The sequence below is a fragment of the Pipistrellus hanaki genome (genome assembly GCF_964339955.1).
Source record: "Pipistrellus hanaki genome assembly, chromosome: 4".
Classification (NCBI taxonomy): domain Eukaryota; kingdom Metazoa; phylum Chordata; class Mammalia; order Chiroptera; family Vespertilionidae; genus Pipistrellus; species Pipistrellus hanaki.
Genome location: NC_140506.1, coordinates 72288739 through 72315190, shown reverse-complemented (window position 1 = coordinate 72315190; position 26452 = coordinate 72288739). Strand labels below are relative to the sequence as shown.

Sequence of the window (26452 nt, the reverse complement as noted above, 5' to 3'; positions counted from 1 at the left end):
AACCCACATTATCCCTAACCTTGGCAGGCTCAGCAAACCTCCCCCAGAGCTCCACCTCTTCCCCTCTCCAGAGCCTTGGTTCCAGAACCTTTCTAGTCTACTCCCTCCATTCTATTGGATATTGGAGTCCCTAGGTATGTATGCAGTGGGTATTTAAAAAATAATAATATAGGCATACAGTTTATTTATTTAATCCTTACCCGAGGATATTTTTTCCATTGATTTCTAGAGAGAGATGGAAGGGTGGGAGGAGGAGGAGTGAGAGGAAAAACAGCAACGTGAGAGGGAACTTACAACCGAGGGACATGCCCTTGACCAGAATTGAACCTGTGACCTTTAGGGTCCACAGCCAACACTTTAACCACTGAGCCAAACCAGCCAGTGCTATAGTGGGGTTTTCATCAATAACTACCACTTCAGCAATTCACTACTGGAAATGGAAGCACTTACCAACGTGGCTCAGTGGTTGAGTGTCAACCTACAAACCAGGAGGGCATGGTTCAATTTCCCGATTTCCCATCAGGGTATATGCCCAGATTACAGGCTCAATCCCTATTTGTGGGATTGTGCAGGAGGCAGCCTATCAATGATTCTCTCTCATCATTGATGTTTCTATCCCTCTCTACCTCTCCCTTCCTCTCTGAAATCAATAAAAATATTTTTTAAAAATAAATAAAGATGAGCTCTGCCAGTTGCCAACTGGTGACCTTAGACACATTGTTTAAGCTCTGTGCTTCAAATTCCTCATCTTTAAAATAAGAAAACAGCCGAAACCGGTTTGGCTCAGTGGATAGAGCGTCAGCCTGCGAACTGAAAGGTCCCAGGTTCGATTCAGATCAAGGGCATGTACCTGGGTTGCGGGCACATCCCCAGTAGGGGGTGTGCAAGAGGCAGCTGATCGATGATTCTCTCTCATTGATGTTTCTAACTCTCTATCCCTCTCTTTTCCTCTCTGTAAAAAATCAATAAAATATATTTTAAAATAAAATAAAATAAAGTAAAATGGAGAAAACAATAGCACCTACCTCATTGAGAGGATTCAGGGAGGTGATATCTGTCAAGTGCTTGGCACATGCTAGGTGCTTTGGAAATGTTGTAGGTGGTAACAGCTGAGAAAATGGAGACTGAGTGGGGAAGGGAAATGTTCCCATCCTAAACTGTAGCCAACAAAGTCACCTGGTGTAAATCACAGGTAAAATGCTACCCTTCATTTCTCAATGGATTTCTGGTTCTGAAAGTAATTGGGAGAACCTGACTTTGGTATCCCCCAGATTCTAGGCCTGTGTCCTTTAAGTCAGCTCCCAGGTGGGTGGTAGAGCCCTGGGTACCAGAGACTTGGCCTACTACAGGCACTCCTTCTCCTCCTTCACTAATTTTGGGTGGGTTACTCCCCCGTTCCAGGCCTCAGCTTCCTCTTCTATAAAATGAAATTTTTAAACTGAATGATTGGGGATGTCTCTTCCTCTATCTCCAGTAGTCTGAGTCTTCCTCAAATCCCTGATAAATTATGAGTGACATTAGATTATGTAAAAATACTTAACTAGAGTTTAAGAGTCAGGGGACTCTGTACCCCTGAAACTATATGCAAAATATGTGTGTAATGTGTATGTATACATGTGTGAAAACTGACACTTAAGCATTTTTCTGGCAATGGCTTTGGAAAACAGCTCTGTGATCTCAAAAGATTAATCACCAGCCTACCAGCCTTATTTAGGCCTCATCACTTTCAACCCGGACTAGAGCAACAGTCTCCAAACTGGTCTCTTCCCCCCGTCCCCTATTTTCTCAAACTTTAATCTATCCTCACCCACCACACAGGATATCTTTCTAAGGTGAATGTTGACTGTCATTCCCCTGCTGAAAATCCTTCCATTGGCTCCAGCTGCCTAAAATCCTTGCATGCCATTTAAAGACCATTATAATCTTCTCCCCTTACTCATATCCTCTCAAACCTAACCTATTTTCTCTGTCCTCATCCCCTTCATGAATCCTCTGTCCTGGCCACAAGGAACATTTCACTGCTTGCTGAGTGCATCAGGCATATTGTCACATCTCTCTTCTTTTGCACGGGGTTCGCTGCATTCTATCAGGCAAACCCTATGTGGGTTTGGAAATCCAACTCAAGCGTCACCCCTCTGTGATGTCTTCCTGACCCAACTTCCAAATTAGGGATATCCTTCTATGTTCCCACTTCTTTATCATAATATTTATCCCACCATATTGTAATTGTGTGTTTGTGTCTATTTCCGCAACTACTAGTAGGTCCGAAGTTCTTCCAGGAGAGAAACCAAGTTTCCCATGGACATGTTAATCCCCAGTACCCAGCACAGGGCCTGGATCCATGTATATACCGGTAAAAAGCATGCAAAAAAACTATATAAAATAATCAGTAAATTAATGAAGGAGCAAGTCATGAGCAAACAGGCTAAGGAGAAAGAATAGATACAGCTGAACAGGTCTGCCCCGCCTTCGCCCCGCGCCCCTCCCCGCGCCCCGCCCCCATCCCACTGAACTACATAACCCAGAAGGCCCCGCGCCCTGGGCATGCGCACCGGAGCGCAAGGAAGCTGCGACGCGGAGTTTCACTCTGGCTGTCTCCTGAGAGTCGGAGCCTCAGCCGGAGTTGTGCCCAGGCCCGAGGATAGCGGTGCCCCCCTCCTGCCTCCTCGCCCTCCTCAGCCTCGGTGAGAGGGGGCGGTCAGGCCAGCCGCTGGCCGCCAGGGCTGGGGTCCCGAGGGCGCGGGGGAGACCAAACTGTGCTGGGACCGGAAGGGGGCGGGCGTGGAAGTGAAAGGGGGGCTGGGCCGGCCGGAGGGGCGTCCCGGGACGAGGTCAGGGTGGCACTGGGAGGACCGGTCTCTGGGCTGGAGGTCTCTGAGGTGAGAGTTGGGGAACTGGGAGGCGCTGGGAGCTTAGCCTGGGTGCTGGGTGGGAGGGTGAACGCCGGGGTGGGAGCCAGAGGGCTGCTTAGCAGGTGGAGGGGCGCAGACCCTAGGAGTTTGAGTCGGTCAGTGGGAGTGAACCTCGTCCCCCAGGACCTGGAGGAAGCGGGGCGGTGCTGCCGCCGGGCTCCGGGTTAGGGTGTGGTTTCTGCTGGGGTCTGCCTCCTCGTGAAGGACTCACTGGAGGGGGACTGTAATTCAGAGAGGACGATGCTTCCTAACTCTGCTTTCCTGTCCCGAGTGGGGTCCGGTCCGCCTTCCGGGAAGCTCCTGTCTCCAGAGACCCTGGATTACTTTTGCGGGGCTCGTAATGTATACTGCAGAGGATTTAGAAGGTTTTTTTTTTTTTTTTTTCTGGAGCAACCCTTCCATCCCGCCTTTCGCAGACAGCTACTGGTTCCACTTCCCCAAGTGCCGGTAGCAGTGGAAATAGTGTGTGCACAGACGCTTGGACCCTTAAGAAGAAACTCAAAATATCTCTGCTCCTCTAGAGTTCTAGAAGGTAGACTTTCTGGTGGCCAAAATTAGGCTTTAACTTAAGCCATCAGCGTAACTCTAACCAGGCCTATTGCTTTGTGACTTTGGCTAAACTTGAACCCTCTCGGGTGCGCTGATTTCCTTGATGCGTACACAGCAGACTGGCTTATAAAGTCCTTTTGGGCTTTTCAATGAAAGGGCTCGGATTATTATTATTATTATTATTATTGTTATTATTATTTTACCATTCCTTTAATTATTTGAGTGGGCAGAGGAAGACTACTGTACCGTCTGCTCTGCCTAGGGTTTTGGAAAATAAATCTGGTGGTTTCCAGTTCCCAGTCACACGGACCCAACATCTGCGCATTCATTTTCACTAACTGCTGTTTCTCAATTTAAAACCTGATCATCTTCTTCCTTGTTGGCAAAGGTGTCTTGAAATTTGTGCTGCTGAGTCAGCAAGCCTTTCAGATTTGCCTGGGTTTTGTTGTTTGCGTTTTATATCAAGATGGGAACTCGAACAAGTCATTCCTCCTAAGGATCTGGTGTCGCCACCAAGAAGGGACTGTTTGTGCCAGCTCTCCAGAGAGAAAAGGTGAGAGCCATGGGGACTTTACATTGCTGCCTTCTTTATCTGGTTTTCAATAGAAAAGGTGAGGACTGGGGAGGGTAGAATTTGAGATCTCCAGGATGAAAGTGAGCCCTGGGACTAGATTGCTATTGCTCTCTCAAAGAAATTCAAGTGGCTTCTTGCCAATGACTTCTCCTGTTTAACCAGTCTCAGAGGGTGCTTTCTACATGGATTGCACTTTAAGACATGCTTTATGGGATGAAGGACATAAGCCATGATTTCTGCATTTGAACTGGACATTTTTATTTCTTTTGCATGAATCTTGACTGGGTGCCTCCTTTGTGTCAAGTCCCATGCTCAGTGCCGGGGATACTGTGAGAAGTAACAAGAGCTCTGTCTTCTGGAACTTGTTTTTTTTTTGGTTAGAAAAGACAGACAAGGCATAAACAGTGACAGGTTTTGTCAGTGTGATAGGCGTAACTCACAGGACCGAACTAACATCACTCCAGGAAGGGGGTAGGAAGGAAGATGACAGCAAGGTGAATTGTGAAGGAGTAGGATTTAGAAAAGGGGGACAGTAGCCTGGCAGAGGAGTGGGCAAAGCCGGGAAGCTACCTGGCATGTCTGGACCACTGTGAGTAGCTCAGTGGCTAGAGCAACAAAGGGCCGGTGTGGGATAGAGGGTGCTGGATAGGTGGGCAGAGGTCCGAGTGTGGCGGGTTTGGTGAGCCATGCCAAGGCTCTAGGGAGCAGAAGGATTTTAGGGGAAGAATTCCAATTGGGGAGGGGGGACATTTAAAGTTTACACACTCGCCGGAAAGTGTGGATTTGATTGGATTATTAAGAGGGAGATTTTTGCCCTCAGCTTGATGATGAGCATAGAGCAGTGTTTCCCAACCTTCTCTCATGATGAGAATCACCTGGTGGAGTTGTTAAAACACAGATTCCTGAATCCCAACTAAGAAGTGCTAAACTAGAATTTTTGGGAACATATAGGTAAAATTGTATACTTAACTAGTGCTCTAAGACAGCTCTGTATATAAAATCTGTCTTAGAGCACTAGTTAAGTATACAATTTTACCTATATGTTCCCAAAAATTCTAGTTTAGCACTTCTTAGTTGGGATTCAGGAATCTGTGTTTTAACAACTCCACCAGGTGATTCTCATCATGAGAGAAGGTTGGGAAACACTGGCATAGAGAACTCTGGAGGACAGACAGAATGCTGTGCAAGTTGATAAAAGGGTATTTTCTTTCATTTGGGCACACCAAGGCATCATGGAAATGCTATTTATTTATTTATTTATTTATTTAAATATATTTTTATTGCCCAAACCGGTTTGGCTCAGTGGATAGAGCGTCGGTCTGTGGACTGAGGGGTCCCAAGTTAGATTCCAGTCAAGGTCATGTGCCTTGGTTGCGGGCACATCCCAAGTGGGGAGTGTGCAGGAGGCAGCTGGTCGATATTTCTCTCTCATTGATGTTTCTAGCTCTCTATCCCTCTCCCTTCCTCTCTGTAAAAAAATCAATAAAATATATTAATATATATATTTATTGACTTCAGAGAGGAAGGAGAGGGAGAGAGAGATAGACACATCAATGATGAGTCATTGATCAGCTGCCTCCTGCACACCCCTACTGGAGAATCGAGCCCGCAACCCAGGCATGTGCCCTTGACTGGAATCAAACCCAGCACCCTTCAGTCTGCAGGTCGACGATCTATCCACTGAGCCATACCAGCTAGGACAGAAGGTACTATTTAAATGGGGCCTTGAAAATATGGGTCAGGTGAGGGTGGGTGACCAAGTGAATGGGATTCTGTGTTTAACTGAGACATAGAGGTGGGGAAACGGGATGTATATGTGGTAGCAGATCACCACTTAAAATCTCTGGGAGGTGTTGGGTAGAGGGAGGTATAGATGAAAGAGCGTATTGAAGGGAGGTGCACTGGCAAGTAGGGTTGATAGGGAGGGACCAGATTGTGATGAGCTTCAGTGTCAACCCAAGGAGCTTGAACTTTATTTCAGAAATGCAGTGCACATGTGGAAGAAACAGGGTCAGAACTGTATTTCAGGAAGCACAATCTTGCACCTGTCTCTGAAGTGGACTAGGAGGAGAGATAAGAGTTGGGGAAAGCCGAAACCGGTTTGGCTCAATGGATAGAGCGTCGGCTTGGGGACTAAAAGGTCCCGGGTTCTATTCCGGTTGAGGGCATGTACCTTGGTTGCGGGCATATCCCCAGTAGGGGGTGTGCAAGAGGGCAGCTGATCGATGATTCTCTCTCATCGATGTTTCTAACTCTCTATCTCTCTCCCTTCCTCTCTGTACAAAATCAATAAAATATATTTAAAAAAAAAAAAAAAGTTGGGGAAAGCCAGTGGGAAAGAATATTTATCGCAGTGAGAGGCATAGAAGTTCCAACCAGAGGGCTCTGAGGAGTTGAGGAAGGAGGAGAGAGCAAGCCATGGCAGCTGCGGGGCAGTGGGAGGGAAGGCTGAGGAGGAGCAAGACTTCCAGGTTTTTCTTCTAACTGCCTGGGTCAGAGTGAAGCGAGCCAGAGAATCTAGGAGGAAAGCAGAACTGGGAAGAAGGAAGGTGAATTTGGCTTTAGACATGTTGAAAGTACCTAAGATGCCAACAGGAAGGGGATGGTAGGCTAGGGCCGTGGTTGGCACACTGCGGCTCTCGAGCCACATGCAGCTCTTTGGCCCCTTGAGTGTGGCTCTTCCACAAAAATACCACGGCCCGGGCGAGTCTATTTTGAAGAAGTGGCGTTAGAAGAAATTTAAGTTTAAAAAATTTGGCTCTCAAAAGAAATTTCAATCGTTGTACTGTTGATATTTGGCTCTGATCACTGGGCCAGGGAGAAAAGTCCCTGATTCATTCTACACATGCCTGCAGAAATTGTAGGCCAGGGCTTGCGCTGGGCACTTGTAGTACAAAGATAAATTAAATGGTCTCTTTTCTGTGTTTGTTTTAATTTTTACCTCAGACTTGTTTTTATTTATTTACTAAGCTATTTTTAATGATTGTAGTAAGCATCTGTATTCCAACCACTCAAAACAAAAGCTTAGGGCTTGAAACAAAAAGTATATGTCTAAGCATGCAATCTTTTCTTTTTTTTATTATTGATTATGGTATCACATAATTATGCATGCAATCTTTCTTCCCATTTTCATCCTCAGATAATCACTACCCCCTTGCTTTCATTTTAATACAGTTTTATTGTACCTATATATTTCGGAGGAAAGTAACATAATATGATTTTGCTAAGATTTGTCTGCATATTGTTTTATGTCATTTGGTTCATTTGTTTTTACTACTAATATTCTATGGTGGAAGTACACCACAGTTTATCACTGATCTTCAGTGATGGACAGACACTTAGTTGTTCCAGGTGTTAGCTGTTGCAAGAGTGCTGCTCTGAACATTGCCACATACACATCTCCTGCTGAGCATGTGCAGGAGGTTTTCGTGGGTATAAACTTAGGGGTGATGTTTTGCTGGGTCATCAGGTAAATAAATATTCGACTTTTGTTGATAATTGCCTGACTGTTTTCTGAAGTGGTTATACCAGTTACATACTGCCAGCTACCAGGTACAGGACTTCCAATTGCTCCACATTTTTGCCAACACTTCATAAAGACAGACTTTTTAAATTAAATTAAATTAAATTTTATTTTATTTTATTTTATTTTATTTTATTGATTATGGTATTACATAATTGTCCTCATCCCCCCATTGCCATCCCAAACCCCTCCCCACATATTCTCCCACCCCCCTGTTGCCCATGGCCACTGGCTAGGCCCATATGCACACACACAAGTCCTTTGGTTGATCTCTCCCTCTTACCCCCACCCTCCCCTACTTTCCCTCTGAGCTTTGAGAGCCTGATCGCTGCTTCTCTTTCTCTGGGTCTGTTTTTGTTCATCAGTTTATGTTGTTCATTATTTCCTCTAGATGTGTGAGATCATGTGATACAAGAAATACCCTTGTAAGAACCGAAACTGAGACAAGCCATAATGTTTATGCTGAGAGGCCAGACTTTTAATTTTATTTATTTACTTTTTTGTCAATTGAATGGATATAAAATGGATCTTTGGATTCTTTTAAAAAAATATATTTTATTGATTTTTTACAGAGAGGAAGGGAAAGGGATAGAGAGCTAGAAACATCGATGAGAGAGAGAGACATTGATCAGCTGCCTCCTACATACCTCCTACTGAGGATGTGCCCACAACCAAGGTACATGCCCTTGACTGGAATCAAACCTTTCAGTCCGCAGGCTGACGCTCTATCCACTGAGCCAAACTGGTTTCGGCTGGATTCTTCTTCTTCTTCTTTTTTTTTTTTTTTAATATATTTTATTGATTTTTTACAGAGAGGAAGGGAGAGAGATAGAAAGTTAGAAATATTGATGAGAGAGAGTCATCGATCAGCTGCCTCCTGCGTACCCCCCACTGGGGATATGCCCACAACCAAGGTACATGGCCTTGACCGGAATCGAACCCGGGACCCTTCAATCTGCAGGCCGATGCTCTATCCACTGAGCCAAACCTGTTTCTCGGCTCGGCTGGATTCTTGATTTCTATGTCTCTGAGCCCTGACATTGAACATCTCTTTTTTTAAAAAAATAAATTTTTTTAATTGATTTCAGAGAGGAAGGGAGAGGGAGAGAGGGATAGAAACATCAATGATGAAAGAGAATTATTGATAGGCTGCCTCCTGCACTGGGGTTTGAGCCTGAAACCTGGGATGGGGTGGGGTGGACCTTTTGCCCTGACTGGGAATTAAACTGTGACCTCCTGGTTCATAGGTAGATGCTCAACCACTGAGCCATGCTGGCTGGACTGAACATCTCTTCATCAGTTTATGGCTTATGAGTTTCTTGTGAAATATTTGTTCATGTCTCTGGCCAATCTTTCTTTGGGGTTTTTGGTGCTTTATTATTATTATTGATTTGTAAGAGTTCTTTATATATTTGTTTTAATTATTAATGCATAAGGCAGATATTTTTCCAGCTCTTGTCTTTCTACTTTCTTTAAGGCATATTTAGTTGAATGACCATTTTTTTTCTTTTTAAAAAATATTTTTATATATTTTTATTTTTTTTAATTGTTTTTTAAATCTTTATTGTTGAAAGTTTTACATAGGTCCCCGTTTTCCCCCCATTGACCTCTTCCAGCCCACTCCCACCCCTGCCCCCACAGGCCCTCATCACCCCATTGTCTGTGTCCGTGGGTTATGCATATATACATACAAATTCATTGGTTGATCTCCGATATGTGTTTGATTTCACAGAGGAAGAGACAGATAAGAATATCAGTGATGAGAGATTCATCAGTCGACTGTCTCCTGCACTCCCCCTACTCGGGATTGAGCCTGCAAACCAGGCATGTGCCATGACTGGAAGTCCAACTGTGACCTCCTGGCTCATGGGTTGATGCTTAACCACTGAGCCACACAGTTCTTAGTTCTAATATAGTGTAATGTATTTTTTTCATTTTTAGTCAGTGTTTTGTGTCTTGTCTAAGGTACCTTTTCCTGAGCATGTCCTTGCCTTGAAGAAGCCCATGCCCTCGTGAAGGGGACAGGTAGATAATTGCACTCAGATGTTACCTGGACCTTGACTGTTAGGAGTGACCAGTTGTCCCTGTGTGGCAGGAGCGGCTGTGGGGATGCTTTCACAGTGTAGAGTCTCAAGCTGGGAATTAAGAGAGGAGTAGGTGGACAGGTAGCGTATTCATTCTCTCAGAGGGGTCAAAGGGCATGGAACAGCCTGGCCTCTTCTGGGTCCTCCCTAAGTTCCTGATGGCTGAAGCAGAGGGCTCATCTGAAAAAAGATTGGGGTGATCTGTGTGCATGGCATTATAAAAGATAAGAGGAAAAGAAAAGAAAAAGATAAGAGGGTCCAGGGGGAGTATGGGGGGGGGGGGCAGAACCTGATTTCCTTACACAAGGAAAGGTGTTAATGCCTGGTGGGAAGCAGTTGGGGTTTCTAGGATTGGTGCTGACAACATGCTGCCTGCTGTGCTATTGGATGCTGTGTTTCATCATCAGATGTTGGGCAGAGACCAACATGTCTGCAGAGGGAAGGGCATGTCCTTGGGGTAGCTAGCCAGGGACATAGGCACTCTCCTATTTTAGAAAGAATGGTTCAGAGAAGTATTTCTCATTTATACGATAGTGGAACACAGTGATAGATGTTGGGTAGATGGTAGGGGAGAGGTCGACACACCATGGCCCATGAGTCAAATTCGGCCCCCTGCCTGTTTTTGTTAATAAAGTTGTATTGGAATCGTGTACCTGAAACCTGTATAATTTTGTAAACCAGTGTCACTCCAATAAACTCAATAAAAAGGGAAAAAAATTTTATTGGGACACAACCACTCCAGTTAGTTTACACATCGTCTATGGCTGTTTTTACATTACAATACCAGGGCTGCATAGTTGCAACAGACACCCTTTGTACTGACAAGCACAAAATAAGTAGTTTCTGACCTTTTATAGGAAAAGTTGGCTGACGCCTGCCAAGGGGAGTCATGGTAACTGTGGTAACCTGGAGAGTGTGTTCTAGCAAGTAGTTTCTGGATGAATAATGAATCTAGGTCAGGCCTGCACATGCTGCCAACTTTTCTGGTTTTCAAAAAGCTGGAAATCTGGATTAAAAATGTTTTATTTATTGATTGATTCTAGAGAGGAAGGGGGAGAGAGAGAGAGACATCAGTTTGTTCCATTTATTTATGTATTCATTGGTTGCAGTGCTGTGGACAGGGATTTGCAGCTATATTCCACAATAAAATACAAAGGAAAGCGGGATGGTAGCTTTTTTTTTTTTTTTTTGTGGTCACAGCTGTTGATATTAAAAAAGTTTTTTTGCTTGATCATAAAAAGTAATATGCCCACTGTGAGACATTTGCAAGTGCAGGAACAGGTAAAAGAAATCCTACAATTCCATCATTGCTATTAATATTTTAGAGTGGTTCCTTCCGGCCTTTACAAATTGTTTTATATAAGGTAGAAAGACAATGGGCTTTATGGTGTCGCAGACTGGCTGCCTGACCTTGGGTAAATTCTTAATTTCTTTTGGCTTCAGTTCCCTTGTGTGCAAAATGGAAATAATTTCTATTTTCAAGGGTGATTGAGGGTTGAGAGAACTGGATGAAAAAAGCACCAAGCAGAGTGTGTGCCACATAGTAGGTGCTCAATAAATGACATACCCGCTGCCTGAGAACATAGTGTGTCCACTTATATAGCCTGTATTTTTTATTTGTTGTGAGCATTATCTTAGGTCCATAAGCTTTTTGTAAAACATTTTTCAAGACTTATAGTTCATCATTAGGATGTACCATAATTTATTTAGGAATTTTAATATTTTAAGGGGTTTAGATTGCTTCCAGATCGAGGATTTCTTTCGTGGCCAGTAATAATAATAATAATTTTCATAATTAAGAACACTAAATGGCCCTGTCATTAGGAGCTGAAACAAATTGGGTTTTTTGAACAGTAGCTCCCCAATGGCTGAGGTAGTTGTACAGAATGGGTGCATTGACAGGACTGCTGTATGCGCATAATTGCTGTGCTCAAGTTGAACGCCCGTGGGCATTTCTGGTCAGTGCCTCCACTGCCTGGCCCCTGCAGCTGAAGGTTCACCTTCAGCTGGTGTATCAGACCCTCTGGGATATTGGACATTGAAGAGCTGCAGCCACAGCGTTGGGTCAGCGCTAGGTCTGCCTTGGAGTTCCTGTTCCAGTGGGGAGATAGACACTGAGGCCAAGCATAAGTGGAATGTGTGTGAAGACACTGATGAAGGTGGAGGTCAGAGGGCTCAGGAGGAGGGTGCTGTGGCTGAGTTAGAAAGATGGACAAATTTGCTTGATGCTTAGGTGGAAAGAGGACAGAAGTCTAGACACATGCACCAGCAGGATCAATGCCTGGGAGGTGGAAATGGCTCTGAATGTTCTGGCATTTGCTAGAATTTAATATGACTAGACATAAGGTGGAGGCCTTGAAATGAGTGGGGACAGCAGCTGGGCACAGAGGGCTGTGTGCCATGACTGTTTCATCTCTGGGTCTCCAGTACCTACACAGGGCCTGGATTGTGGTGGGTCCCGGTCTGTGGAGACAACACTTTTATGAAAAGATTTAGCTGAAGTTCTCAACTGTATTTCTCAGGCTGTTTGGCAAAGTCCTACGAGTTGGTTCATCTGGGAATCTGTGGACATTCTGTGTGTGCTGTTCTATAGGAGGCTTCTGCTGCCTGAGAAGTGAATGATGCCTGCCAGGAGTTGCCAGGGAAGTCTGGATTTAGGAGTAATTGCCTCTGAAAGTGGTCCTGGGATTTGTACCGGATGTGGTTCCAGAGACTTCTAATCACAGGCACTGAGCTAATAAGCCAGCCTGCTATCCCAAGGGCATCCCAGGCCCAGTGCTCCAGTGCGGGATGTGTCCTTTCGTTGGAGCAGTTGGCAGCTCAGTGGCAGCCTTGGCACTCCCAGGTGTGCTCAGTTATTGCAGGTCTGACTCATCACCTATGTTCTCCTGCTTTGTGGCTCAGTGCTGCCGCAGGCTGCCACTCCTCACCCAGACTTGAGGGTTGGGGAGGTACTGGGGTTGAGGGGAGCAGGGAATGGGAGGGAGGCCAATATTTGCTGATACCTGCTGTGTCCTTGGTGCTTTGCTGCGTCCTCTATACACATCTATACTTTAATCCCCATGAAAAGCACTTAGAATAGATGTTGGTATCTTCATTTCCAAATGAAAGAAAAATAAAGCAAGCTAGAAGAATTGAGGATGATACCTGAATAGAGTCGGTCAGCAGCATGTTGACACCAGAGCCCATGCCTATTGCTTTTCATGTGCTGCTCCAGATCTACCTTCCTTGTGGGGTGGTGGTCTTGGCCTTATTACTGAAACCTTGCTGGTGTAGTGCAATATTAGGGAACGTCAGCAAAAGCCCAGGGTCCCAATCTTATTACTACCATATAAGCAAGTCACTACAACTGACTGGGCCTCAGTTTTCTCATCTGCAAAATGGGGATAAATTTCAATGTCTGAACTTAAGTGATTTGTATGGGAATCAGAGTAGATGGTATAACTGGGAACCCTGCTGGCACCAGGCCTGCATGAGCATACTATAACAGACTTGAGATGCGGGTTCCTCTCTCTCTTCCTCCTTTTCTGTCTCTAAGTGGGGCCTATAAGTGGAGCCCAAAGTAGAGTTCAGGCTAATCTTTCTTCTCTAAGAAAATGGGTGTCAGAGCTGACACTTAGCAGTATATGTGTGACCCTCAATAAGACCTTGACCTCTTTGAGCTTTGGGTTCCTGTCCATAAAGTAGAAGAAAAAGCACCTTGTTGGTCTGTTGGGCTTAAATGCCACAAGCACATTTCACGTTTGCTACTAAATGTTGGTCCTGTTCCTCACACACTCGGGGATGGGGGGGAGGGACCTCCATGATCTAGTGCATTCACCGATTTTTCTCCTTCAAACAGCTGCAGGTGCATAGCACCATCATCCCCTTCCATTCAGCTGTGATTTGAATTAACATGTACAATATATAACACTGTGTGACAAGGCCTTTGCTGGGGCTGGTGATATGGCTGTGGACAGGACAGACTCACCAGATTGCTTTTGGTGGGGAGAAAGGAGATAGAAAGACACAGAACAACATCATAGCCATACATGTATATGGGCACAGGACCCTGGCCGGTGCTGTGAAGAAGTTCATTTACTGGGTGGCTTGGGAAAGACTCCCTGAGTGCAGGCTGGGCCCGAAGGATGAAGAGTGTCCAAGGGAAGAAGGTGGGCTGGAGGGACTTGGGAAAGAATGTCTTGGAAGATGGGTGTAAACTCTCTGGACCTCACCCCCTGGTCAGTGAGGCCGGGCACAGGGAGTGGAGTGCAGAGACCAGGCTTCAGCAGCCAGGAGATTTTAATGTTTATCAAGGACATCCTTCATGGTTAATGATGCCTCCTTGGAGCAGCCTGCAGACTCAGTGGAGCTAGGACCCGTGCGGTGCGTCTCAGCTCTGCCATTGAGCTCCTGGTGTCCTAGAGCCCTGGTTTTTCTTTTGAGACAGTTTTCTTTTCCCATCTGTAGCATGGAAAAAAACCAGCCTGCTTTGGAAACCACAGCATCCTCACACAGGTATAAGGGGTCATGATAACCTGAGCCCATTGGGGGTTTGGAGTGATTCATGAAAACACATACAGTATAAAAGGATACATTTAGTACTGGGTCAGAGAGAGATTGTTGGTAAAAAGACAGAAGCTGGTCTGATGATCAGCACCTAAAATTCTCTTCACTGTATCTCCCTGACAATGCAGAGGTAGGTAGGCTGCTAGATTGACTGAATTCTTCCTGGCTGCCTGAGCAAAGGACAGGTTTGGGAACTTGATTCAAGATGCCTTAAGATATTAGGGGGGAAAGTGGCTGTGGAAAAGATGTTTTTTCTCTCTCTGCATTGAGGCTGTCTCTGGCATTGTGTGTATTGGTAACTGCTTGTTTGTCCTGTTTACAGGTCTGCTGGAAACACTGGGCAATGAGCCGGAGACGCCAGCCCAGAGTGGTCTGAAGCCATTTGGGAAAGCAGAGAGAGCCTGGGGAAGATGGCCATGGCGCCAAGCTCTTCCTTGCCTCAGGTGTACACCAGCCCTGTGGCAGTGGTCGTGTGGGAGTGGCAGGATGAGATGGGCACCTGGCACCCCTACAGTGCCACTGTCTGTAACTACATCGAGCAGCAGTTTGCCCAGCAGAAGGGCCAGCGCTATGGGATGGGCCATAGCATCCCCTTAGGCCAAGCTGACCCCTCGCTGGCCCCTTACATCATCGACCTCCCCAGCTGGACCCAGTTCCGCCAGGACACTGGTAAGACACGTTCTGCTTCTAGTATGTATCCAAGCACCTGCTTTGGGTCGGCTGCCACACTAGATGTTGAAGTTACAGGGTTGACTCTCAGAGCTTAGCCCTGTCCCTGATATGCATACAGTTGGGAGGTGGGTACTGTGAGTGACAGCAGATACCATACAATGTGCGATGTACAGTAAGTCTTCATTTAACATCGTCAATAGGTTCTATGACTTTACGTGAAATGATGGACGCTAACAAAACCAGCTTTACCACAGGCTAATTGATATAAACAAGAGTTAAGTTTCTGTGGCATCAACATTTTGATGAGATAATGCTATTTGAGTCCCTGCTAGTAGTAGAGGGCACCTTGGGAGCACAGTGCAGAGGCCCTCAGAGCCCCTTTCCTCGTTTCCCAAACAAAAAATGCCTGTTTCTACCTGCAGAGATTTGATAATCTCGTTGTCAGACAGCTAGCAAGGAGGTGGTGTGCCATGCTAGTTCTGGCTCCAGTGCACCTGGGCAGGTTTCTTCACTCTCCTGTGCACTTGTGTTTGTTTTTGTGTGTTTTTAAATATATATATATTTCTTTATTGATTTCAGAGAGGAAGGGAGAAGGAGAGAGAGATAGAAACATCAATGATGAGAGAGAATCACTGATAGGCTACCTCCTGCACACCCCAACTGGGGATCGAGCCCACAATCCAGGCATGTCCCCTTGGCTGACGCTCTATCCACTGAGCCAAGCTGGCTAGGGCTTGTGTTTGATTTTATATTTTTATTGATTTTTTTACAGAGAGGAAGGTAGAGAGAGAGAGAGCTAGGAACGTCGATGAGAGAGAAACATCGACCAGCTGCCTCTTGCACACACCCTACCGGGATGTGCCCACAACCAATGTACATGCCCTTGACCAGAATCGAACCTGGGACCTTTCAGTCCGCAGACCGACACTCTACCACTGAGCCACACGGGCTTCGGCTTGTGTTTGATTTTATTATAGGTTTTGATTGGTATTACTGAGAATGGGGCCAACAACGTCCTCCCAGAGTTTGCCTTGTTTCTCTAGGCCAGTGGTTCTCAGCTGGGGGTGATTTTTGTCCCCCAGGACGTTTGATAATGTCTGGAGACAGTTCCGATTGTCATGACTGTGGGGCAGGGCACTTCTGGCATCTGTTGGGTAGAAGCCAGGGATGCTGCTAAACATCCCATAGTGTGCAGGACTGGCGCTGTGACAAACAGTTATTACCCAGAGTATCACTTGTTTCAAGAAATCCTGCTCTGAGCCCTGTAGCAGCATCCTCAGGCTAGTGAGACTAAGACTTCTAATCGGTTGGATGCCTGTGAGAGTCCCTGCCTTCACAATGTTTGCAGGAAACTGAGAAGGGTGGCACACAAAAGAAATAATAAGTACATTATGTTTTATGTTAGATAAAAGCAGTAAGTGTTAATTGGAGTGGAAGTGAGGTTGGGAAAGGTTGATTTGAAGTTGGAGCTTCAGTGACATTGGCAAGGGACAGAGATAGACCTGAAGGAAGGGCAGGGGAGGGGCAAGGTCTGCAGTGCTTTTCAGTCACTCAGAGGGATTGCTTTTATTCTGAAAGAGGGAGCCAAGGACGGATTAGGGCAGAGGAGTGATGTAATCTAATTTGGAGTAAAGAGCATCCCTCTGGCTGCTGTGGATGGCGGTAAGGGCTGCTGCAGTCGAGAGACCAGGTGCAAGGTAATTGCAGTGATCATCTTTTGGCAAGTGCTTGGAAGCATGGCCTAAATTTATCTTTTTCTTTTTCTCTGTAATCTTCAAGTTTGATTTTATTAAGTATATAAGCTAAGCTAAGCACAGGGTGTTACCCAATATTTGCTACTTAAGAACTCAAAGGAAGTGGTACATCCATGTAAGAGAATTATGTAACAATAATGAGCTTTACGAAGTTTAGAGGCACACAAAACACGGCATAATATGTGAAAATAGCAGGAAACATTTTTCAGTGTGATTCTCAGCTACCTGGATGTATGTGTCTAGATGGGAAGGAATGCATTGCAGTATAAATGATGTGCTTTTCTTTTGGTGGTTAGATAATGGATGATTTCATTTTCTTTATTTTTTTGTTTCAGTTTTTAAATGAAGCTGCATAGATTTCATCATTAGAAATTAATTAATTAATTAACTTATTTATTTATTTTAAAATCCTCTCCAGAGGATATTTCCTCCCTCCTTCCCCCATTGATTTTTATTTTTTATTTTTATTTTTTTAAATATATTTTATTGATTTTTGTACAGAGAGGAAGGGAGAGAGATAGAGTTAGAAACATCGATGAGAGAGAGTCATCGATCAGCTGCCTCTTGCACACCCCCCCCGGGGATATGCCCGCAACCAAGGTACATGCCCTTGACCGGAATCGAACCCGGGTCCCTTCAGTCCCCAAGCCGACGCTCTATCCATTGAGCCAAACCGGTTTTGGCTCCCCCATTGATTTTTAGAGAGAGTAGAAGGGAGGACATGGGAGAGAGAGAAACACCCATGTTCTCACATCCGTTGGTTGCCTCCCACACACCCTGACCAGGCCAGGGATGGAACCTGCATCTCAGGTACATGCTCTTGATCGAGAATCAAACCCGATACCCTTCGGTGTGTAGGCTGATGCTCTAACCATGAGCAGTGCTGGCCATGGCTAAAAATAATTTTATAGCTTCAGACCTAAACTTTCAGCATCCCCCATTCCTGCCCAGGAGATGGATCCCCTGCTGCTACTTGATCCTTTTGGGCCGCAGGTTTTTTTTTTGTCTAAAGAGTGATCTCTATCCTTCACCCAAAATTTGGGAAGAACAACCAATGCCAGACTTTAGGTCAGATAGCACCATGACCCTACATATACCATGGTCATATTAATTTAATTTGGTTGTGGGGGAAAATAAAACTTCATTTGTTTGGGGTGCTAGCAGATTAACCATTTATATGTAATATTCCTTGCAAAACAGGCACCATGCGGGCTGTGCGGAGGCACCTGTTTTCCCAGCTCTCAGCCCCTGGCCGGGGCATTGTCTGGGAGTGGCTGAACGACGATGGCTCCTGGACAGCCTATGAAGCCAGCATTTGTGACTATCTGGAGCAGCAGGTGGCCAGGGGCAACCAGCTTGTGGACTTGGCACCTTTGGGGTACAACTACGTCGTCAACTATGCCACCCTCACACAGACCAATAAGGCTTCGAACTACTGCCGTAGTGTGCGGCGCCAAGCAGGGCCCCCTTACCCGGTGACCACCATCATCGCTCCGCCAGGCCACATGGGCCTCGCCTGCTCTTGCCACCAGTGCCTCAACAATGGCGGAACTGGCCCCGTGTCAGGTCGCTACCGCCACTCCATGACCAGCCTCCCTGCATACCCTGCCCCTCAGAACCCCCAAAGGACTGCTGCTATCTTTGGGGCCCACCAGGCCTTTGCCCCATACAATAAGCCCTCGCTCTCTGGAGCTAGGTCTGCACCCAGGCTGAACACCACCAACCCCTGGGGCGGGGTGCTGCCCTCCTTGGGGAACCAGCCCTTTTACTGCTCCAGCCTCTCCCACCTGGGACCTCAGCGCCAGCCCCCAGGATCATCCACTGCCAGTGGAGCCAGGTATCTTGTGTTATTGAGGGTCTTTTTGTCCGCCTGTGCACTTTGTCAGCAGGCTTGAGTTTTGCTTTTCCTCAGTTGGGAAGACTCACCCAAACACCTGCAGACTTAGCACCTGCTTCTTTCGTTGTTTCTGCCATGTCATCTCCTTTGCATGTGCCCTGTGGTGCCACAGCTGTCCACAGCCTTGCATCCCACAAAGCCTTGACCTCTGGGACTTGAGTGTTGATAGTTGCTGCACAGGTTAAAACCAGCAATCCCTCCATTCGCTCAGGAGAATCGCACACTCTGTATAGAGCAGCTAACCACTTTTGTCTGTGCCTGTGTGCCATGTAGCTGGTACCATGTGCCTGAGAACATTTCACTGACATTTCACCTCATAGACATGGAAGGTTCAGTCCCCTCCCTAAGTCCACAGTCCTGTCCAGGAGAAAGTTTTGAGCTCAGCTTTGGTTGAGGGGAGAGCAAAATGGTGGGGAGGGGCACTTAGGAGGTGGCAACAGGTGACATAGGACACGCCTCTGTGCTGATGCATTCTAGCCCGCTGTCTGTGAGAGCTCTGCACCTTGAGAAAGATGATGAAACAGGTCCATCCAGACCAGTTGTCACTTTAAAGAGAGAAAAGTTCCTGGAGTGGCCAGTTGGGCTGTGCCCCTGGGGTGCTCAGACACCTGTCAGTGACAAGGGCCTCATTGGTCATTACTGAGAGAGTTGGGTTTGGAGAACGTTTTTGAGAATTCAGAGTGGTGGTTGCGATGGGGGCTGATTTCTGAGAGAAGGTGACCTGGGCAGGTAGTGATTGGACATGTGGGCCTGTGTCTGCCCTGTTTCCCAGGGAGTCAGCATCTTGTTGATTTGCACTGCTGTCAGCCAGTCAGCATCTGGTTGCTGCCTCACTCACCCAGCTCCATCCCTGCCCGCATGACCACAGTAAGGGCTGAAGCTTTCTAGTGTGGCCAAGGCCTTGGTACTTGGGCCTTGAGCATTTTTTAAAGCTGGGTTTCAGAGGACCCTGCCAACTTCTAGCAGACACAGTGACAACTGCCATACTGAGTACTTTAAGCCAATCCCATTGAGCAGGCTTGTGAGTGAGTTCATTCATGCTCATAACAGCCATGCGGTGAGTGTGTCCTCCGCTTACAGGTGAGGACATTGAGGCTGACAGGGTTGGCAGCCCAGCTAGCAAGTGGCAGAGCTGGCATTAAACTGAGGCCCCAGAGGGCCATGTGGCACACATGGAGTTCTGAAGCTCTCTTAAGGCAGAAGGAGAAGAAGATAGAAGGTATTTGGATGGATGAGTGTGGAGGAGTCCAACAGACAGGAGAGGAATGGGTCCTGGATGGGTCAGGGTATCTTCCTGGGCATTTTCTCCTGAGGGTTGGGGCACGTGGAGCTAAGATTTTTCTGGGAATTGGGAGCACTGGGAGGTTTTACTTGAGCCTTCTCTGTGGACTTTTACATAGACATTAGCAAGCAGGACCCTGCGAGCCCAGTTTCACCCAGTGCCCTTTTGAAGCCCCCTCCAATATGTAGGTCAGTCTCTTTTAGAGAAAAGTGTGTTATATCTGCCAGCCCAGAATGATTATCAGTAGGGCTAGAGCTTCTACTAGCTCAGCTTTGCCTAGCCTCCTGGGGCTTCTTAAGTTCTTACAAATTATTTTATTTTATTTTATTTTTAGTTCTTACAAATTATTTTAAAGGAAACTTCTGGATGATTCTAGAGGTGGGATTCTAGGACTGAGCCAGGCAATTTGTAAGCTTGGTTGCTCTCTCCCTGTACAGGGCTTCCATTGCTTTCACCTTCCCAGCCTGAGGCCTGAGAGACTGTTGATGTGGGCCCAACTGGTTCAGGCCAAGCAAGTTACTGAAGGGAAAGTGGCTGGGCCAGTCGGTCTTACCTTTATTGCTGGGCCATGCGTGTTGGTGCTTGTCCTGTATTGTAAGCCAGGAGGGAACCAGGCCAGCTGGCTCTGTTCGTTGAAACAGCCTCAAAGGGACCTGCCTCCTAAGGTGGATGTTCATCTTTATCTCCTCCAGCTTCTTGGGAACTGGGAGGGGTGATCTTTACTTGCATGGGCCTATCCCCACTTTGAGAAACTAGGTTTTCCTGTATCTAATTTGTAGTGGGGCCCTCTTCAGTTAACCCTTCTCTGGTGGGTGTTGTAGAGCCAGAGGGGGTTTAATAAATGGCTGACTTCTTAACCCACTGAGGGTGACAGGATTGAAAACACTTGGCAACTTGGTCTCCCTGGGGTCTGTGGTATAGTTCTTGAAGCCAAATGAATGTTAACAGCATTAGGTGAAAGTTACCCTGTTTGTGGAGGAGAGGAGAGGGCAGCAGGGCCGGCAGTGCCATGCTCTGGGTAAGCCTGAGAACCAGCTGCAGTTAGTGGTAGCCACTGGAAAGAACATGTGAGTAAAATTTGTGGAACCCATGTGGTTTCACATAGCTTCTTGCTCAATCTGGGTAAAGCCTAGACTGACTGATTTCCTTGTGCCCTGAGAGGCTGAGTAGGCAGCAGTACATTGAGAGGGTACATGATTTGTCACTGAGCTGCTGGATTTAAGTAAATCTCCTGGTTGTTGAAGTTTATCCCTTTAAGCACAAAACTTGTGTTTTAATGGTGTTGGATGGAAAACTTTCCAAAATGTGTCATGTGTATAGTCTTGTCCTCTTTAAGAGAGGGTGTCCCGGCTTGCCCGTTTTAATGACTTGAGGTGGTGATTATGACCAGCAGTCTATTGCAGCTCTGGTGTGACTAAGCCTCGGCACGCTTGTCTCTGCATTAAGCAGCCCCAGGAAATGGCTCTTGCAGTTTGCTTTCATTTGTTCTGTTCTTACTGCCGTTCTCCCTTCCTCTAAGACACCCTGCCCCCTCCCGCTGTTGGCCAGGCTCTGTAGATGTGTGTGGTTTGAAACCCTGCCTTCCAGGGAGGACTTTCCTCCTGGCTCACTGCGGGTGTCTGGGCCAGCTCTGTTCCCTCTCCAGGTCTCTCTCTTCACTTCCTAAAATTAGGGAGGTGGGTTGGCCAGTTTCTGAAGTTTCCTTTTGCTCTAATATTGCTGTTGGTTTTAGGGTTTAGTGAGGCCTCTGCAGAAAGGTGTTCGGCAGCCCTTCAGCTTTGCTGTACCCCCTTTGCTCCTCTGAGACCTGGAGAACAATGGATGTTTGTATTGGGGTGCTGATCAAGCCTCGTAACTGCCCTGGGGGCCTTTTGGAATTATTTTCATCTTACAGATAGAGAAATTGAAGCTCAGAAAGGGGATTCGACATGCGTAAAGGCACACAGCTTTAAGCAGGAGCAGGCCCTGGAGATGGGGTGTCAGATTCCACATCTGACCTCCTTGTCCTGTACATGGTTGGTGCTGGCTTCCTGGTCTTTGGGAGGTGGAGGGAGGCCTTGCATTTTCTTACTCTTCAGCCACCTAGCTGCCCCTTACCTGGGGCTGTCACATTCTGTGTGTCCGCATGTGTCATGTTCTCATCTCCATTGGGAAGCTCCAGGCGGTGGTCTCAGACCGGAAGGCCAGGGAGGCTTAGTAGGTAGACCCAGAAAGGTGAGAGGCCGAGAGGGAGGCTTGAGGCAGTGACTGAGGAATTCTCGGAGGAGGACACTGCACATGATGCCCCACAGGGGGGGCTGCTGTTAGTCTGAGCCCTTTGGGGATGATAGGATGGATCGATGGCCACCGAGGTTCTGTCCACTCTTGGAAGTTCCCATCGTGGGAACCACTGGATCCTTTTTCTGCTTCATTTTCTCTGATCAGAGCAGGGAAATGGGGGGAGGAGCTAGGATAATTCATAGGGGAAGTGGCCACATTGGAAGACCCTTAAGCAAATAAAACTTGGTCATGATTCTTGGTTCTTGGTCCCTGTTCCCGGGTGAGTTGCCCACTGGAAGCCTCATTGCTTATCTGTTTTGTGCTCTAGTTTTTGAGGAGATGAAACATAAAATTAGGCCTTCTCCCTTAGATATGTGCCTCTCTGTGGTGAAGGAAGACCTCACTTCCTGGAGCCCCTCTGGGCCGGTAGTGCTGAGCCCACTGAATAGCCCATTAATTTTGTGCTGTTGTAGCTTTCTGGCTTCCTGGTTGAGGGCTCAAGCTCAGTGCTCTCCGGAAAGTTGGCTTGGAAGGTGAAAGATGACTAGAAGGGCTATATCTTCTTGAATTCCTTCATTTACAGAACCTGATAATTGCAAAAAGAATTACATTCCTTTAAAAAAACAAAAACAAATGGGTTTGGCTCAGTGGACAGAGCATTGGCCTGCAGACTGAAGGTTCGACTGTAGTGAAGGCCACATACTTTGCAGGCTTCTCCATGGCCTGGGCCCTGGTCAGGGCTTGTGCAGGAGGCAAATAATTGATATGTTTCTCTCACTTCAATGTTTCTGTCTTTCCCCCTCTCTTCCATTCTCCCTAAATATCAATGGAAAAATATCCTTGGGTGAGGATTAACAACAACAACAACAAAATACAAACACCAAAAACAAAAATAAGAAAACTAATGGGGAAGAGGCTCAGAAATTAGGGGAGGGAGTTGGGGTGGAGCTTGTTCCAAATTAAACAGAGTTTAGTGGGCCAAAACCTTAACCCTGGTGTCCTGAACACCCAGCTCGCCATTGCATTATCTGAGCACTCTAGGTCCAAGGTCCAGTTCCGTCATTCTTTTGGGGAGGAGAGAAGATGAGGAGGGCAGGGTGGCCACACAGGATATTCTGATCGGGAGAACAATCCAGGAATGAAAACAAAACCACCCCTTTCTTCACTCAGATATACCACAGCACCTGCTGCGCTACAGACCCTGTGCGAGGCGCTGGCAGCTTCAGCACTAGCTCGGTAGGAGGTTCTTCTGGTGTGGATAAAAACCAGTCAGCTCCCTGTAGTTTCCACCAGCTAGTGGTAGGGAAGGATCAGAGGCAGCTTCTGGAAGCATTTTGTTGGTTTACTGGCAGATATAAGGGTAGCACAGTAGGCTGAAGCTGTCCATCATTTTCTAGTACCTGGTTTCTGGCTGGGCCCAGGAGAAAAGAAACAAAGGCCCTATATTTGACAAGTTCCAGTGTAAGGATTAGGTGGAAGGATTTTATAACTATTTAACATGGGCAAGGTTGGATGGGAGGACACAGGAACTAGGATTGGGGGTGTTGGCTGTCACCTTGGGCCATCACACCAATTGTTCTCCAGTGCAGGGCTCCCCTCAGCCGTAATGGCATAGATTTATATTTAAAAATATCTAGCACGAGTGGTTGTGAGAGGTCACCCTGACAATGGCCAAGAACAAATGGAAAGGGCAGGAGCCCAGGAATGTGTTTCGCATAGCCAGCAAAAAAAAACAACAACAAAAAAAACCTTAAAGGGTAAAAGTAAAGCAAAACTACGAATCTTAAGGAGATAAACATGGTGAACGCTGAAAAAGTTAAAAGAATGAATGAAGCTTTTATGGACATAGAGAAGGAGCTAGCTCACTTTCTCAAGGCCTTTCCCTCGAACCTCTGCAGAAACAGCTGGCTCTTCAGCAGAGTCAGGAAAACAGACCAGTGAATGTTGACGAAGCTATAAGATTAATTGTTCCGTTGTAATGCACCTGGTGATGCATCAGATTCGCCCCAAAGACTAACAAATTAAATGCTTTATACAACGGCCTAGCCTGCTCTATGTGGCTCAGTGGTTGAGCATCGACCCATGAACCAGGAGGTCAGGGTTTGATCCCAATCAGGGCACATGTCTGGGTTGTGGGCTTGATTCCTATATGGGATGTGCAGGAGGCAGCCAATCAATGATTCTCTGTCATCATTGATGTTTCTCTCTCTCCGTCTCCCTCTCTCTGAAATCAAAAGTGTATTTAAATATATATTAATATATATATATATATATATATATATATATATATATATATATATATATATATATATATAATGGCCTAAAGCCAAATTAGTGACTTGAACATAGTCACTGTAAGAAGCAAGACCCTCTTTTTTTAATCCCTTAATTTTGAACAATTTTATATTTACAGAAAACTTAAAAGATAGTATAGTGAGTTTCCGTATCTCCTTTACTAGACTTTTCATGTTAACATCTTTCATAACCATAGTGCAGTTTTCAGAACCAAAGAATTACTATTGGTGCAGTACTATTCATTAACCAGTTTTCAACCATTCTTTTTATTCTGTGTCTCATTCTTTGCATCCAGTTGTCAATTCTTCTCTTTCTACCATCGTGACTGTTCCTTGGTCTGTCTTCAGCTTCCTATAACCCTGACACTTTCATAATTTGTCAAATGTCTCTTAATTTGGGTTTGTCAGATGTTTTCTCGTAATTTGGACTGTTTTTTTTTTTTGCAATCTTGGCAGAAACTGCAAAAATGGTGGTGTGTCCTTGGAGCGTTGTTCCTTGGGGTTCCTGATACTGATTGGTCATATTACTGACAATGTTGGTTTTGATCACTTGTTAAAGTGGCTTCTGCTGGATTTTTCTTCTACAGCAATCATAGAGCTCTCCTTTTTATGAAGCTAGCAAGCTCAAATTTTTTGTCTTCAGAGTCTGGGTTTGCCAGGAAAACATTTTTTGACAGTTAAAGCTTTTTTAAAAAATGATGAGACCTCATACCCCAGCAGTCCCTGCCTGACCTGAAGTTTTATTTCTGTCAAGTGATTTTTGCAGAGCAAGTGATGGTGGACCAGGCTCTGGGCTTAACGTTTTGAAGTACTCAAATTCTATAGGTTAGTTTGGGTCTGAGAGTGGTGAAATTCAGATTTCTTTGCTCCTCTTTTCAGATACTCTTCATCAGATCTTTAATTAAAAAAAAGAAAAAAGCAGAAGCCCTCACTCACACAGAAGCAGCTGTAAAAAGGGGCCTCGGCAGCACCAGTGTGTGTGTCTGGTGTTTCTCTGACTCTCCTTTCTGCTAAGTCGGCTCCACACACTAAACTCTGCTCTCTTCTCCCCAAGTGCCTCCATGCCCAGCGGTCCTGGGAGCAGCCCCACCACTGTGCCCGTGCAGATGCCGAAGCCCAGCAGGGTCCAGCAAGCCCTTGCAGGTAGGCATGCTGCTCTCGGGCTCTGGGGTCTGGAACAGGCTGTGTCTGGCAAGACTTGGGGGCAGTGGGAGGAGATTGTGGGGTGAGGGTTGTTATCCTCTGTGTTCTCATGGAAACCCAAAAGGGCTCCTTTGAGGGGGCAGTGCCTCTTGTCAGTGATGGTGAGTGAGCCTGGGGTACCCTTCCTTTCTCTCTTCAGGGGTGGATGCCCTGGTGTGGACCTTCCCCTATCTTTAAAATAAAATTTAAAAAACCTTATTAATTTGTTAATTTTTAGAGGGGTGGGGGACAGAGAGAGAGAGAGAAACATTAGTTTGTTGCTCCACCTATTTGTCTTTATTGGTTGACTGGAGGCCTGGTACATAAAATTTGTGCACTCATGGGGGCAGGGTCCCTCAACCTGATCTGCGCCCTCTTGGGGGATGTCTGATTGATGGCTTAGGCCTGGCAGTCAGACAACCTTAGCGCTGCCATGGAGGTGGGAGAGGCTTCTGCCACCACTGCTGCTTTCACCAGCTGTGGTCCCGGCTTCTGGCTGAGTGGCACTCTCCCTATGGGAGTGCACTGACCTCCAGGGGCCGGCTCTTGCATTGAGCGTCTGCCCCCTGGTGGTCAGTGCACATCATAGCAACTGGTCATTTTGTCATTCTGTCGATTTGCATATTAGCCTTTTATTATATAGGATTATTATATAGGATTCTTGTATGTGTCCTGATGAAGGATGATGCTCTAACCAACTAAGCTCCTGGGCCAGGTGCCATCTTTTAAATTTTCACATCATCTTGAATTATGTTTCAGGAATCACATTCCTATTCTGAAATGCATTAGGCATTTCCTTAAAGGGGCCTCTGGGAAAGTTCCAGAACTATTTTGGCTAGAGTGACATTATGAATAAGTGGCTTTTGTGTCTTGCTAGATCTTTTGTTAACCATACCTCTTGGAACTGTTTTTTAAGTTCTTT

At 46.2% G+C, this 26452-nt stretch overlaps 1 protein-coding gene across 8 annotated transcripts in view; it reads left to right on the top strand.

Moving 5' to 3' along the window:
• The first annotated feature begins 2540 nt into the window (after positions 1–2540).
• Positions 2541–26452, top strand: part of DTX2 (deltex E3 ubiquitin ligase 2) — a 39245-nt gene continuing 15333 nt past the window's right edge. For 2 of the 8 annotated variants that reach the window (XM_084881531.1, XM_084881528.1), the window contains exons 1-4: positions 2545–2684; positions 14513–14859; positions 17817–18453; positions 25403–25491. In XM_084881531.1, coding sequence (XP_084737657.1) covers positions 14601–14859; positions 17817–18453; positions 25403–25491 — 985 coding nt within the window. In that variant the 5' untranslated portion in view covers positions 2545–2684; positions 14513–14600. Of the gene's footprint in view, positions 2685–2796; positions 2880–2993; positions 3445–3849; positions 4015–14512; positions 14860–17816; positions 18454–25402; positions 25492–26452 lie in introns of those variants that run through there. The other 6 variants (XM_084881530.1, XM_084881529.1, XM_084881527.1 and 3 more) reach the window with 6 other exon arrangements.